This window comes from Ictidomys tridecemlineatus, chromosome 7, assembly GCF_052094955.1.
Source record: "Ictidomys tridecemlineatus isolate mIctTri1 chromosome 7, mIctTri1.hap1, whole genome shotgun sequence".
Classification (NCBI taxonomy): Eukaryota; Metazoa; Chordata; class Mammalia; order Rodentia; family Sciuridae; genus Ictidomys; species Ictidomys tridecemlineatus.
Genome location: NC_135483.1, coordinates 160,907,407 through 160,923,475, shown reverse-complemented (window position 1 = coordinate 160,923,475; position 16,069 = coordinate 160,907,407). Strand labels below are relative to the sequence as shown.

Here is a 16,069-nt window from a genome sequence, read left to right as displayed (position 1 = left end):
TAAGATGTACTATTTGGAGACTGTCTATTTTTTATTGTGATTCAGGTGCAAATAACAGGAAAACATTTTTTTTCCTATCTTGGCAAAGGGGAGTATTTCTAAAAAAGAATACTTAATGTAATGGTGATTTAAATGGCCATTTTTCTGCATTGTGAACCTGGGAGAAGACAGATTATGGTGGAAGATTCAAAGAAGTAACAATGGTCTACTGACTTTAATAGAAAACTCCAGCCAAGGACTTTCCCAAACTCTGAGATGTGAGGCTGATCTTCAGAGACATCTAGTTCTCTTCCCTGCCCAAGAAAGTGGGAAAAAAATGCCAAGTCTCAGATTCAGAGAAACATCCAGGCCAATGCCAGTGCTGAAAATGAATGACTTATATTCATGTCTTTGAAAAAGTCTAACTCCAAAAGAGAACAACAAAAACCTAAACTAACCTTTGTAATTCTTACACACTCAACAAACAATAATAATATATATGTAATATAGCTTTTAAACGGTTGTGAAAATGGAAAAAAATATTATACTACTTCCTTTAGGAAAACCAAATCTGATTTTTTTTTTTCTCTTTTGGCAGCGAGATTGAACTCAAGGGTACTTAACCACTGAACAACATTCCTATCCTCTTTATATTCTTTTTCATTTTGAGACAGGGTCTCACTAAGTTGCTTAGGGCCTCACTAAGTTGCTGAGGCTGGCTTTGAACTTGGGATTCTTAGGCTTCAGCTTTCCCAGCCACTTGGATTACAGATGTTTGGCATAATGCCCAGCTTAATTCTGACTTTTTAAAGTCAAACTATTTTCAAAGTTTCCCCCCAAAAAGTCTGAGAATTGCCAACAAACAAATCTGAATATGAAAAACATGCATGTGTACATGCACACACACTGATACACACCTTCATTTCCCTGGACTTGTTTTTAACCATGGACTGTTTCTTCTGTTTGCAGAGCTCATACTTGTTTTAACCGCCTGGATCTGCCCCCGTACCCATCCTTTTCCATGCTTTATGAGAAGCTCCTGACAGCAGTTGAAGAGACCAGTACCTTTGGACTTGAGTGATCTGGAAGCATCTCTTTATGGACAGACAATTTCGGAAGCTGGCTTCCAGTATGACTGAGCATTGGAAGTCTCCAGCTCAGGCTTCCATTAGAGTAAAGCTGAGTGCTGTTAGTTTCCGGGAACATGTGCTCTCTCACGTTTGAGGACTGGTGATGAGTCCTCTTGGAAGGATTTGGGTGAGCTTGATGCCCAGGGAACAACCCAACAGTCTTTCAATCAACAGTTCTTGACTGCCAAACCTTTTCCATTTGTTATGTTCCAAGACAAAGATGAACCTGTACATGATCAGCTCCATGGCAATTTCTAGGGACTCAGGAGAATCTTGAAACTTACCCTTGAACGTGGTTCAAGCCAAACTGGCAGCACTTGGCCCAATCTCCAAATTAGTGCAAGTTAAATAATATAATAAAACAAATATATTTCCTGAAAATACATTCATTTAAGCCCTAAGTTATAACAATATTCATTTCTTGCTTATGAGTGCCTGCATGGTGTGCACTATAGGTTTCAGCTTTCATGGGACACAAGTAAAAATGAATCCAAGTCAATAGGAGGTAACTTTAAAGATTCACAATAAGGTGGTTTGTGACAATGTATATGCAAGTGGTATGTGTGTAATTACGGCTAAAGACAAACTGTTACTCAATGAATTACTAATGGACAGATTTTATGCTTTATAATGCATGAAAACAATTTAAAAATAACTAGCAATTAATCACAGCATATCAGGAAAAATGTACACAGTGAGTTCTGTTTCTTTTTTATAGGTTCATTATATTTATGTTCTTTAAGATGTATATAAGAACCTACCTATCATACTATATGTATCACCTTTCCATTTTCATGTTCCATGCTTACTCGGGCATCATGCTAGTATGTATCCTTTTAAGCACTCTCAAGGGAACAAAAGGGCCTTTTATTTTTATAAAGGTAAAAAAAAATCCCCAAAATAATTTGCACTGAATGTACCAAAGTTGAAGGGACATTACAATACGACTAACAGCAACTCCATCACTTGACAAGTATAATAGAAAGTAGCTTCTAAATCAAACTTCCTTCACAGTGCCATGTCAACCACTACAAGGACTGTGCATCTAAGTAATAATTTTTTAAGACTCACTATATGTGATAGTATGATATGCATTTATTTAAAATGCATTAGACTCTCTTCCATCCATCAAATACTTTCCAGGATGGCATTTAATACAGATATTTCGTATTTCTCCCACTGCTTGTTATTTGTACAGCATCATTAAACACTAAGCTCAGTTAGGGAGCCATCAGCAACATTGAAGACATCAGCTCTCTTTAGTAATAGAATTTCATTTTTCCTCATCAGTGAAGATGCCACAAATTGAAACTCTCAGTACTATATTTCTAAGCTTGCATTTTCACGGATGCATAATTTTCTTATTAATATCAAGAAACAATTTTTCTATGATATCTCAAAAACTGCATGACATCACTAATCTTACTTCTGCTTAATTTTTTTTAAAAAGGGTATCCTTCATTTTGATTGCTTTTGGAATTATTCCACACCATTGTTTGTTCCTTGATTTATGGCCATAACTAATCAGACGCACAATAGAGTAAGCTAAATTGAGGATGGTAACGGCATTGGATTAACATATAGTTTGCCAGCCTATGAGCTTACAGGCACTGTTGGAACATTTCTTTGAGATTCATATTTATAAGTAGCCATGGAATTCCTATTATGGGATGTTGGCGATCTTACATCTTATAGAGGTGATATGCCCAGTTTTCAAAGGTGTTTTGTAAGAACTGATTGCTCTCCTGCTATTTGAACTGAGTATTCTATTGAGACCTGCAAGAACAGTGCCACTCATGTTGCATTTCTGCTCTAAAGGTGGGTATTGCAGTGTGGGTAATGTTCTAGGAAAAAGGTTACAGAAATCTGGAAATAACAAAGAAGATTTATATATGTACTATAATTGGGTGAGATAAAAATGAAGGAGAAAAAAATTTTAACTGGAAATATTAGTTTGTACTGATTGACCATGAATACAAGTATATATTTAATTTTGCAAACTGTTTTTACTCGTTTGTATTTTTTCATTATAAGGAAAAGTATATAACACACTAACACACTCTTTTTAATCACATTTTTGATGTCTCAGAGCTGGCATTCACTAAGCAGCTGATAGAGAAGGTTATATTTTTTTAAATACATTCAAAGACCATATGAATTTTCATTTTAGTTTGAAACACTGTTATCATATGCCATATTACTAGGTAAAGGAGATTTGAAATAAAATGTATCTCTTTCTAACAAATATATTTCTTTGTTGAGGCATCCAAGGTCTCAAATAACAGTTCTTTCCAATATATGCAGACATTCGTAATTAGCAGAATTGTCTAGTTGACACCATTCTCAGAATTGGAATTTATCAAAGATGTACTTAGCATATTAGAAAACCAGGACCGGGGATGTAGCTCAGTGGTAGAGTGCTTGCTTGGTACGTGTAAGCCCCTGAGCTTAATCCCAGTGTCACAAAACAAACAAAAATGCATATCAAAAAAACCATGATAACCTATTTATTATTCTTCATTAGTAAAACAAAAAACAACCAATAATAACTCTATAAGATATTAAAATATGCTCCACATAATTAATTAGCCTTTAGTATACTCTACAATTTGAAATATCCATAAACATTTTCTTCTGGACTGTGAGCCCAGATATCTTGGCTTTTGGGTCTAGTTTTCTTTAAGAAATTCACAAGTGATGCTTGTTTTACTCTAAGAGACAGTTATGATACATCATATAAATAGGCAGAACATCTTTTAGGTAGGAGAACAGGCACACTCTTGCCTTTCTCTCTGTGTCAGTGCCTGTGTTTGATGATGGAGATACAAAATTCTAAATCTGCCCTTCAAAAGTTCACAGTCTAGCAGAGGAGATGCCATGGTTCCCAAAAATATCTTCAATAAAAATTGTTAGGTTCTACAATCAAGGAATGAAGAGAGAACAGCTTATTCATCCAGAAAGATTCTATCACAGCTTCATATATGGGAGACTCAAATAAATCACAAAATACTGTTTCTGCTGATAACTAAGGACAAAAAATACAGTGTCAATATTAGTGAAGTATTGAGGCCCAGAATGCATTTGCACAATGAGGATTTAAAGTGTATAATAAAGTGTGTAGGTGGGGAGCAGAACTGTGAAGGAGCAACTCCAGGATCTTCTAATTATCAAAGAAATGCCAAAATCAAGTCTGATAATTTCCCTTCATCTGTACTACAACATACCTTTGGTTTTCAGTGTAAGGAATTCCAATCCCTGAACCCAAACTACTTATGGGATCAAAACATTTTTCTTGTGCACAAGATGAATGGATTGGGGTCAAAGAAGTACAGTCACAATTTTTTAGCATATGTTGTATATATACTTTAGTAGAAATTCTGTAATCTGGAAAAAACAATTAAACTAGAAATAAAATAAATCTTGCAAATTTAGGATATAGCTGCAAGAGACATTCTGTTCATTGAAATTCAAGTCTCAAGGAAGTAAGATGGCTAAAATCTAGCCATCACCAGCACAACAATCAAAAATGGTAAAAATGCATTCAAATGATGATAAAGAAAATGCTTTAGGGTTTCAAAGTGCCTTTAGGCACATGTCTCTTGATTCTCAGGTACTTTGTTGGATAGAAGTATCAAGTCCTACGTGGGTTGAGGTTGATTTTCATGGGTGACTTTTGAGATCAGTTCAGTACTTTATAGTCACAATTCTGTGTTTCATCTCAAGTGATGTAGAGACTAATGATTGTATTGGACATTCCACTTTCAGCCAGTTTTGTAAGATGCTTCATCCACCCAAACTCTCACTTTCTTAAACACACCTTAAAATGGACTTCTGGAAAGTCCATGAAGAAATTAATATATTAATGGACAAAACTCCTCATAAATGCAATGTTTATTTTTCACTTCTTGTCATGAGAAATTTAAAACAGGCAAAATTTGATTGCTTTTGGTGTATTTCTACAGTATAGTGATTTCATTTTATCAACCATAATTTGAAAGAAAGATCATGGGAAAAGGACTAATCAGAGTCCCTTAGTTTTAAATTTTTTAATAAGAATGGATTGAGAAAGCCCTGGTAGCTGAATTGCAGTGGTGATGGAAGAAGGGACCACTCTCATCTCTCTTTTTCTCCCCATCTTCCTCCCATTTGTCCAATAATTTTGTTTATGCTTTTGCACAAATTTTATGAGTCAGCCACTTCTAAGACAAACATCTTATAATGAAGAATCTAGAAGTCTGTCCAATTTAATCTTATTCAGGAAACTCCAGAGGCAGGGGAAATGATGCCATACCATCATTAAAAGGCATCAGGAACCCTGCATAATTTTTTTTTAAAGCCCATGCATATGAAGAATGTGACCTAATCCCTAGGCTGAGTCTGAGTTTCAGGCCCTCTTCTTTCATCTGCTTTCAAATTTATTTGATGAGTGACAACACTCTAGATCTTAGCCATCTTACTTCCATGAGACTTGAGTTTAAATTAATGAGAAAGTCACTTGTTACTGTATTCTAACTTGGCAAAACTTATTTCCTTTCTAGTTCAGTTGTGTTTTCCAGATAAAGTTGTCTAGCATGGAAGCAAAGGAATGCCAGTGACATTGAAGCTTTCTGAATTGTGGCCTAAGGCCAACTGCTGCCCACTAAAAGGGAGATAAAAATAAAAGTGGAAAAGAGAAGCCCAGCAGTTTGCCAACCCCAAGAATGTAAGGCTAATTGTTGACCAAAAGATTCAGAGCCGTTAACTGCATTCCAAGGGAGGCACAAAGGACAGAATGAATCCGTGAGCTGCCCATTATAGTAGCTGAGAAACTAACAAGGGTGGAAAAATCATCTTAGAGCATGCTGGTGGGGGCAGGATCATACTACAGTTAGGTTTCTTTGAGAAGGAGAATGGTTTCCTGCCTTATTAAGGCACTGCTTAGGAATCTACCTGGTAGGAAATAACCTCATTTTATAATTTCAATAAGTTAACATTTTCTGTATTGAAAAAAGGAATTTAGCCCCAAAACATTAATCATGGCTTAATCAGGAGATTCAACTATTTTGCATTCAATTATGTTGTAGATTTTTTAAATTTAGGAGTTATTGTTACTACTATCAAACACTATATGAAATAAAAGAAAGATGCTTTTATTTCATTATGGTTAATTTATGGGATTTTTTTTCAGACATTCTTTGACATCAGAATAGGTTTGAGAACATTTTCATGGTACCCAGTGACAACTTAAATATTCCCTATTAATCTATCTAGAAAGCAAAATCATAAGTGAGGTTACTGAGTTGCAAATAAAGACCTAATCAGTGTTTCTAATTCAATAAGTTAATAAGACTAGACATACATTTGCTTAGGTTTTTATCTGCAAGGTACTTTATTTGGCTTTCATGATTCAATAGCCCAGCAGAATAGGATGGTCGCAGTTATATGGTTTCTTTGGAAAACAGGAGAATCACACTTGTGTTTGTGATTTTTATGTCTAGTAGCCTTGGGCAGGTGATATATTTCTATCCAACTTTCTTTTGAGATATTACACCCTGAGGAGTGTTGTTAGGCATGTTGTATGATTCAAACTGAATCAGCTATTACTGATGCCGGTAAGGAACCATCAGTAAACTTCTGGTTACTATCACCTTCTGTAAAAAAGGATGGATGATGTTCAAGAAATACCTTGGAAGGATTAACCAGGAACACACAGGACTGAATGTTCTTTTAGGACCTTGATGCTCTAAAAGATGTAATTACAACCTATTTTTCTTTATACAATATTATAAGTAAAATTTGGGGCTGTTTAAATGTTGGAAAGTGCATAAGATTACATGTTTTTATAATAGGGATGCAGGCATTCCAAAATAAATGAATAAAATACATGCATCTCTCTTGCCTCTTACTGAAAGTATTAATCTAATTTTATAATAATGCTTACTTTTTAATATTAAGGCTCTGTAAAAAAACAAAAACATTTATTTCTAAAATTTCAGTAGAGCACAGGTGGTGTATTTTTTTAAGCCTTTTCATTTCCTTCACTAATCCCACCCATTATGTCCACTACACCATGCAACACAGTTCATAGCAATGTTTTTATTTTTGTTGAGTTGATTTAAGCTTCATATTTATTCAATGTGACTTTTAATAGAGAATAATAATGGGAGATATTTGATATTAGAATTAAGATTATACAGCTCTCATTTCATCTTACATTTAAACTTCTTTTCTTTTTTTCAAAGCATATAATACAGATTATTGACATCCTAGAAATGGTATGTGGGTGATATTATATGGAGCCTAAGACTCCAAATCCTGGACTAGTTGCTCATTTTCTGGGAAGTCTGTATTCTTATCCTCACCAGGACCCCTGACTCTTGTGTTGTATTTTTTATGATTATGAAATGCTTTAAGGTAAAGATATTTTAATGTGTACAATTTGTTTTATTTTCATACTGATCTCTATTTTTGTTTAAAACCATGTTACATCATGAAATCACTTAATCCAAAATAAATCTTCTTTTAAAAAATAGGTTATGACTTTTCTGTCATACTTTTGGGGAAGAAAAACTCAGGAGGGAGGAGAACCAAAGTAGGGAGAAAGGTCTCATGGTTTAATCTGAGGGTCATATATTCACAAGCCTATGGATAGGTAACCAGGTAGGTATTTAATGAGTGGAATTGGCTAGGTATAAGCAACAGACTAATGGGGCTTACCTCAAGGGGCATTGAAATATTTCTCTCTAACATATCTTAGTCACATGCAATTCAGGTGGTATTGAAAGGTGTCTGCTTTATCAAGAGAAACCTAGAATATAATTTTTATATGATATTTCCAGTATTTTTAAAATATTGGGTGGATCAAACCAACCATGTCTCCTGGTTGAGTTTCCTTGCAGGTGACGCATTTGGAACCCTTGATTTAATAACACTGTCTTTTATACTTGATTATTGATAGTGTAAATAAATTGACCAAATAAGTAAAGTGTTACTAAGATGTGGCAGTTAACAGGAAAATATGGGGAAAGAAAAAGGTGAATAAATACTAAAAGGGCAGTCAATCACTAAAAAATATATTCGAAAATGGTCTATTTATTTCTGAAAACCAACTCATGATAATTCATATGATTTAAGAGGATCACTGTTAAGATTTTATGGAACAGATATACCATTAAACTCTTCATTTGACATTATATATTAGAAATCAACTTCATGGTGCATGAGAGCAATTAAAGCGAAAGATCCAGTTTCTATAACTGACTAAAATTTGACATTAACATTGAAGCAAGATATTGCATTCATGACACTGACTTTCTGACTTTTGTGTCATAATATTCCCCTCATGCTCTTTGACCTTAGTGTGCTTTTATTATGGCCAATTTATCTGCTTTATTATTTTCTTTTAATGTAAAACCCACTTAGTGAATATGTAATAATGCCTAATTCCCATCATCCCAGGAAGTCTTGCATGCCAAATTGTTTTATCCTTCAATTCTTCATCATGGAATAAAGATTTCCTTTTCATGCTTTCCTCTTTGTCAAGAAAATAAATATTAGAATCATAAGAATAAATTGAAATAAGAGCATCTGATAAAGATTTAATGTTTGATACACACATGCTTCGTATATTTTCTTAGTCTGGTTATTTAAAAATCCTTGATTTGGTGGAACTTTCTGAGATGTTTAGTCATTAGTTTTTCATATAGTAAGAAAAAGAAAAAGTAAGTTTCAAAAAAATCATCAGAAAAATGTATATTTCTTTCACAGATCTTAGTCACATTACTAACATTTACTATAATGTTATAAACTACACACCTCTGGTTACACAAAATACTTGAGTTGTATAATAATTCATATCTAGCTTGGTAGTCAGGTGACATTGGATAATGGACTCCAAGTCCAAATTCTTGAACTCTGTCATGACATTGTCCACATATTTCTCTACCTGCCCCACCCTCTACACCAAATTAAATTCCTAGCCTCAAATCCAAGTTAAGACCTGCTTTTTATTGCTATGATGCTTTTGTCCCCAGTGTCTGATACAATCTTTTGGAATGGATTAAACCATATAAAGGGACATCTTTTGCAGTATGTAGAATCAAGTCTAAAAAAACCAAATGATTTAAAACAGAATGTGTGTCCCCAAAATTCATATGCTGAAACCTAATTTCCAAACGTGATAGTGTTTAGAGGTAGGGCCTTTAAGAGGTGATTAGATCATGAAGATGGAATCCACATAAATGGGGTTAGTCTACTTTTAAAAAGAGAACCCAGGGAGCTTTACCCCTTCTGTCATGTGAGGGCACAGTAAAAAAAAAAATGGCCATCTATGAACAAGGAAGCCAGCCCTCACTGAATCTGCCAAGTCTTGATCTTTGGCTTTCTAGCCTACAGAACTATGAGAAATAACTTTCTCTCGTTTATAGGTTGCCCTGTTTCTGATATTCAGATGGACTGAGACACCAGAGGCCAAGAGGTTTCCTATTTATAAGTCTTACTTCAAAGGAAATTCAAGTTACAGGAAGAGAAAAGCAGCCATTAACGAGAAAAATATATTTTTTTCCTAATACATAAGCAAGAGTTGATTCAGATTGTTCACTGTCAGGTCTTCATAGGGTAGACCTGAATGAATAAAGTACAGGTCCTTCTGATGGGTCCAGAAAATAGAGAGCCCAAAACTAAGATGGTCAAACCTAACTATGCCTGGGAAGTGCCTCCTATCTTCCAGTCTGATGGCCTAAAATCCAAGAAAAATCTCAAGTGACAAAATCTCAAAAAGAGAACAAATATGGGTATAGTTTTCTGAAACTGGCTAATCCAGAACTTTATTCCATCTTTGGGATGAAGTGAGAAGTAATGGCGAGTAGCTGAGCTTTTCCCTTAAGAGCCAGCTCCTGATTCAATGGCTTCTCAGAACAGAACCAAACAAACAGACAAAAAAAAAAAAAATTAAGCCATTTTAAACTGTTGGTTAAGGAACTACCCATTAGTGCTAATTTACTATTACTGCAGTTTTAATTAGCAAACCATACCATCATTTCACATTATATTACCAGTGATGATAGAGGACCCTTCACCTTCAGATATTGAGCTGTAGCTTGAAATGAGCTCTTCCTATACAACATTACTTGTGTGTTTCATTTATTTTTAAGTAAATTCTTCACATATCAAATGTGGTTTCACTTTGAAAATAAGATCTTTTCCTGTTGAGCTGTAATGAAAACTGATTCTTTCTGTAAACCACCCTGCCCTAACCAGAATTAAAGACATTTGATGATCCAGCAAGACACCACTTTGATTTTACCTGTTTCTTGGGGTGTACACACAAAAAAGCAAGGTCCATAAAATCAGAGTCTTTTCCTCACACAATACTACTGATGATTTGGAGCTAAAATGTTTGGGTTTGTTTTCTCTCATCTGCAATTAGCCTGTCTGTCATATCACTCATAACAATGTTTAAGAAGGAATGAAGATAACAGGCTGTCTGAATCTCTGCACCAAGCAGGAACGCCAACGGGTTGTGGCTGCTGTGCGTGTGTGCATATCTTTTCTAACCTGCCACACAATTTAGGTGTGGTGGTGGTTGTCCGAGAACCAAATTAGTAAATATTTCCCAGCTGACTTTGACGTGGACTTAGCTAAGGCCCTTAATTAACACATGACATCATATTTCAAAAATTAGCCCTACTCCTTGGAGAAATGACTGATTCTAGAAAGAAAAAAAGAAAAAAATAGCAGATGAACCTGGAGCATCTTGTAATGCTGCAAAGTAAGGAAGTGATAAGAAACACAAAACACCATAGAAGTCTGACAAAGGGATGTGGAAGCTTACTAAAAGAGCTCCAGGGGCCAAAGCTGGAACAATTTGAGCGACAAAATAGAGTAGTAGCAGATTATAACAGAAACCATAAAATAAATACCTATTAGTCCATGGAAATGAATAAGTAATTAAATAATTAAAGAGAGAAATCTCCTGTACAGAAAAATTCCAAATAATTTATGTAGATAATTGCTGTTGAGCTTTCTAAATGGGAGTAAAGGGAGAAAAAGAACTTCACTGACAGGTAATCAAGGTAATCAATAAATTCTATGGATAGTGTGTACTATTGACGATTTGATAAAAATGCCACTTTAACACCTCTAAACCCCAAATCCCAGTCTAACCATAAGAAAAACATCAAATTTCAATAGTGATGCATTCTTCAAAATGCTTAATCTATTAATTATCAAAATTGTCAAGATTATCAGAGCTAAGTCTGAAAAGGTTCTCAAACAAGAGAAGCCTAATGAGATATATCTATAACATCATCATCATAATAATAATGTGTCAAGATCAATTATTAATTATAAGTAATGTACCATACTGAAGTAAGATGTAAGTAGGGGAAAGTAGGTACAAGGTAGATGAAACTATATACTATTGTCAAATTTTCTATAAATGTAAAACTACTTTTAACAATAAAGTATATTAAAAATAAATGGATGGGTTTAAGGATTAAAAATTAACACTAAATTAGAGCATGTAACAAAGCCCCTAAATCAATTCATTGGCAATTATTCACAGAGTAGCCAGAGGCTAGTCTTCAACTATAATCAAATAGCAACTATAAAAATGAATTATAATTTGCCAAGCATGTGCAATTCCTTGGGGTCAATCCCTAGCACTGAAAAAAAATTGAGTATAAACAACTGCACAGACACTGAACAATGGGAAGAATGTTTGCTTTATAGGAAAGAAATGATTTCATTCTAAGTGATATACTGTGTTACAGATAAATAAGTTTGATATTGTGTGTTAAAAGCAAATAGAATTTGTTTTTTAAAAAGAAAATAGAATTAGAGATTATCAAAAACTACCACAGTGACAGGGTCTACCTAAAGCAATTAGGAAAGATCAGAGACTTGGAAACCAGATACAATGCCTACAAATTTTGGATGTTCAAAAAAATAAAGAAATCTCACAAAAATAATATCAATTCAATTCATCATGCAAAATGATGCTTTTAATTCTTAGAGTAATACCTCCATTTATCTACTATTCCCAAGAACTAAATTATTCAACCTAAAAGACCTTTACAATTTATTATAACTTCCTGGTTTTAAGTAAAACTTAAAATCTTTAACTGTACCTTTGAGAATCTTTTAATAGATTTATAATTTCTTAAGACACTAATAGGATATATTGGACAAAGTGAGTTTGTTGATGACTTATAGGCATATAGATATCAAGTAAATGCTGTAATTGTTACTTTGATGGATTCCAGTTATTTATCTGTTTCAATTAAACTGTCTAGCCTATTGTGTACCATTAATACCTTTCTAATCTTGCTCCTTTGTTGGCTAAAACTTATGTTACAATACCCTTGCTGGAAGTAGCCCCTCTATTTTGCTGCGACTGATTAGCAACATGCTAGGGAAATAGGCACACAAACTTACCTAACATTCTTGATTTGTGCATCCAAGGGCTGTCCTTGGGTTAAAGATGAATGTGATCATGTCTTAGAGAATGATGGGAAATAGTCACTTTCCCGTCCAAATGTCAGGTTACAATAAAATTTATCCCCATATGATAATCTTAAAACACAAAATTTGGTAAATGACTCAAGGAAAATGGCCTAATGCTGTGAGCCTTAACCATACGTGTGGTTAAAAGGAACATTTAACAATAATGATTAGCAATTGCCATCTACTCTAATGATTATCATCTAAAAAGGTGTAAATTTAACACAAAAAGAGAAGGGCAAACTCAGAATAAAGAGCTGTCCTTTAAGTAAATTAATCTTTATTCATAATTGGTTTGGAGTCTATGATTTACAACCCAATGACCCTAGCTACTGAATTCCATAAAGCATGAAGTACTATGTCTGACACATTGAAAGTGCTCAAAATATGAGGAAGTGGTAGCAGTTGTCTGATATTTGGCTTCCCAAAGAGTCCTGACCTGGTGTCCACATTATGTATTGATTTTGAAAAGGCCTTGCTCACCCCTCTGTTGGAGATCTCTGTGGCTCTGACCAAAAGGACAAAGAACTTAGCCATTGCTGTCTGATCTGTTTCTCTCTCATTGGGTCCATTTGGCTGAGTCACCTTTGTGAGCCAATTTAAGAGTCTGCTTTATCTTCTGGGGAGGCTTCGCTTATTCACCTACCAGATGGCCAGATAGGTGAGTCTCATTTTGTTGACATTAGAGACTGAGGAGCAGCAGCATATCAGCCTCTTCCAAGAACCAGAAGTAAACTCTTGGTGTTTCCCTTCCGGAGGTTTCAGACCCATGCAGAGGTTCTAAGGTTTGTTCAGGAAAAGGGGACCTATTTCCACCAGAGTAACTGAAACTAAAAGGACTGATGATGTCAATGGTTGGCAAGGATCCGGAGCATTCTCTGCACTGCTGATTAGAATGGTAATTGATGTAACCATTTAAAAAAACTGTTTGGCGGGGCTGGGGTTGTAGCTCAGTGGTAGAGTACTTGACTAGCATGTGTGAGGCACTGGGTTGAATCCTCAACACCACATATAAATAAATAAATAAATAAAGGTATCTCAACAATTAAAAATAAATAAATAAAAACTGTTTGGCAGCATTAACTAAAAGCCAGACATATGCATAGCTATGACCAGCAAGTTTACTTTTGAGTGTCTGCCCAACAGAAATGAGTACTTATACACCAAAACACCCATTGGAGAAGTTTCATAGCACTTTATTAATAACTCTAGAAATAATGAAATGTCCGTCAATGGTAGAATAAATAAATAGATTGTGATTACATTCGTTTATTGAGCAATAACTCAGAAATGAAATAATTAATTATTGCAACATCATGAATGAATCTCCCAGACAAAAGTGCCCTACAAAAAAGAGAATATACTGTAAATTTTATCTATATAAAGTTTTACTTCTGGGGTATGTGATGACATAAATCAAAATAGCAGTATCCTTAGGGATACTGACTGGGGAAAAGAGCAGGGGAACCTCTGGGGGACTCAAAATATCCCATTTCTTGATCTGGGTAATGGTTACAAGGGTATATACATATTTCAATTTTATCAACTGTACTTTTAAAATATGAGTGCTTCATTATAGACCAATAAAAAGGAAGAAAATTTAGGTGAAGTAAATTTACTTAAAAAGAACAAAAAGCATGGTCTTTGATACCTGACAAATCTAGCCTATATCCTGGCTCTGCACTTATTTGTTGTGAAAACTTGGGCACCCTCTCCACTCCAGATCTCACTTTTTTCATTTGCAAGATAGAGATAATTCCTTTATCATGCATTGCTTTCTATGATATATATAAGATAAAGATAATGCATATTTAGCACTTGGCTTTGTACCTAGTAAGTGCTTAATAGGTATTTCTTTCCCAACCCACTGTGTCCTAGTGAACTGGCCTCATTGTTTCTATCAATTGCCATTGGAGGGCCACCAGAGCTCAGTTCTATTTTTTTTAGTGAAGAGTGATTGGCCTTACTCTGGCCCAAAAAGTAATATAGCTTTCCCTTGATTGGATGGCCACGTCACTTATTTCCTCAGATCCCTCCAATCAACGTTTATTGAGTTGCTAATTTTTCCAGGCACCATGGTAGGTGCTGGGAAGCACTGCTGGATAAAGCAGCCATGGCAGGCGCCTTTGGAACTCCCTTTGGGGAGTTTACAACCTGACAGGAATGACAGGCAATAAACAAATAAATCCATGATTACTAATTGTAATTTTTTTAAAAGTGCTCTACAGAACAAGGAGCATCAATGGACTGAAACAGCCTCTTGCGATGAAACATGTAAGATGAGAACTGAGGGTGGAAGAGGAGCCAGTCATTGGAAGATCAGAAGGAAAGCTCCTGCAGTATCCTGTCATTGCAGTCCTATAAACATCCCAAATAATTACAGACTATACATAAAAAACAGAGTCATTGCCAAAGACAATCTTCTCATATTTGAACGTTGTAACATCTACTCTGCTTCTAAGAAATGGTTTTGCCTATTTCCTGTTCTCTTAGACATTATACAGACAGATAAGTCACTTTCCCCTGTAGTAATGCAAACTTGTTTGTATAATGTCTTATGGAGATAGGACACAGTGGGGAATGCAGAATGAGAACAGGTAATCTATACTTAGTTTGTGTGCAGTGTACTAAAACAAAACAAAACAAAACAAAACATGAAATTGGTAGTCTGAGTTCGAATTCTGTCTCCACTTCTTCTCTATATGACTGTCAACAGGTCACTGAGCCTGAGTTTCATCTGAGAAATGGTAATAATGAAGGCTGTCTCAAAGATATGGTTTGAGAATGAAATGAAATGATCATAGCATCTTGCATGAAAAAGTTTGGACCAGTTTTATTTTCAATGTTCTCATTTCATTTAAAAGCATTATTGCTTTGTACTCTTTTTTTGTAGTCTCACTATGGAAATGCCAGCTTCTAAAAATGGATACATTCCTTTGTCTTAACTACCTTCCTCTAACCTTAGCTATTGGTTTGCAATGCTTAGTTCCATGCTAGGTATTATTATTTCAGATGGTAAATCATTCTTGTGTTTTTTAAAATTCTCACCCCAAAATTCCTCAGGCTATCCAGGCAGACAGAAGGGAGTCAGTATCACTGAGCTGGTTGAGAAGAAGTGGACAGTCTGATTTCCAGTGGTATCAGGGCTTCCAATGCTTCATACAGCTGCAGGTAAGACAACCATAGGGCTTGGCCTGGCTTGCCATCTGAACTTTAGATCCTACTAACAAATTGTTTTCCTTTCTTTCCCATTGTTCATGGGTCATTGGGCCTCCTATTTTGGTTCAGAAAAAGTGGGACCAGAGAGAAATCAGGTCAGATAATTTTGATGCCTGTACATCCTCTCTGTTAGGGGTAACCCAAAAAAGGATCCACAATCTTCAGCTCTAGACTGAACACTGAGCTCCTATGGACAAGTCACTTTTATAGTTCTTTTTCTCACCAGTAAAATGGGATAATACTAGCCTTGCTGGCGGTAA

At 35.1% G+C, this 16,069-nt stretch overlaps 1 protein-coding gene across 6 annotated transcripts in view; it reads left to right on the top strand.

The window, feature by feature from the left end:
- The window catches only part of Hecw2 (HECT, C2 and WW domain containing E3 ubiquitin protein ligase 2), a 355,738-nt gene extending 348,118 nt beyond the window's left edge, over positions 1 to 7,620 (top strand). For all 6 annotated transcript variants that reach the window (XM_040294632.2, XM_040294631.2, XM_078017777.1 and 3 more), the window contains one exon: positions 949 to 7,620. In XM_040294632.2, the coding sequence (XP_040150566.2) occupies positions 949 to 1,060 (112 nt within the window). In that variant the 3' untranslated portion in view covers positions 1,061 to 7,620. The remainder of the gene's footprint in view (positions 1 to 948) is intronic.
- Positions 7,621 to 16,069: the final 8,449 nt, after the last annotated feature.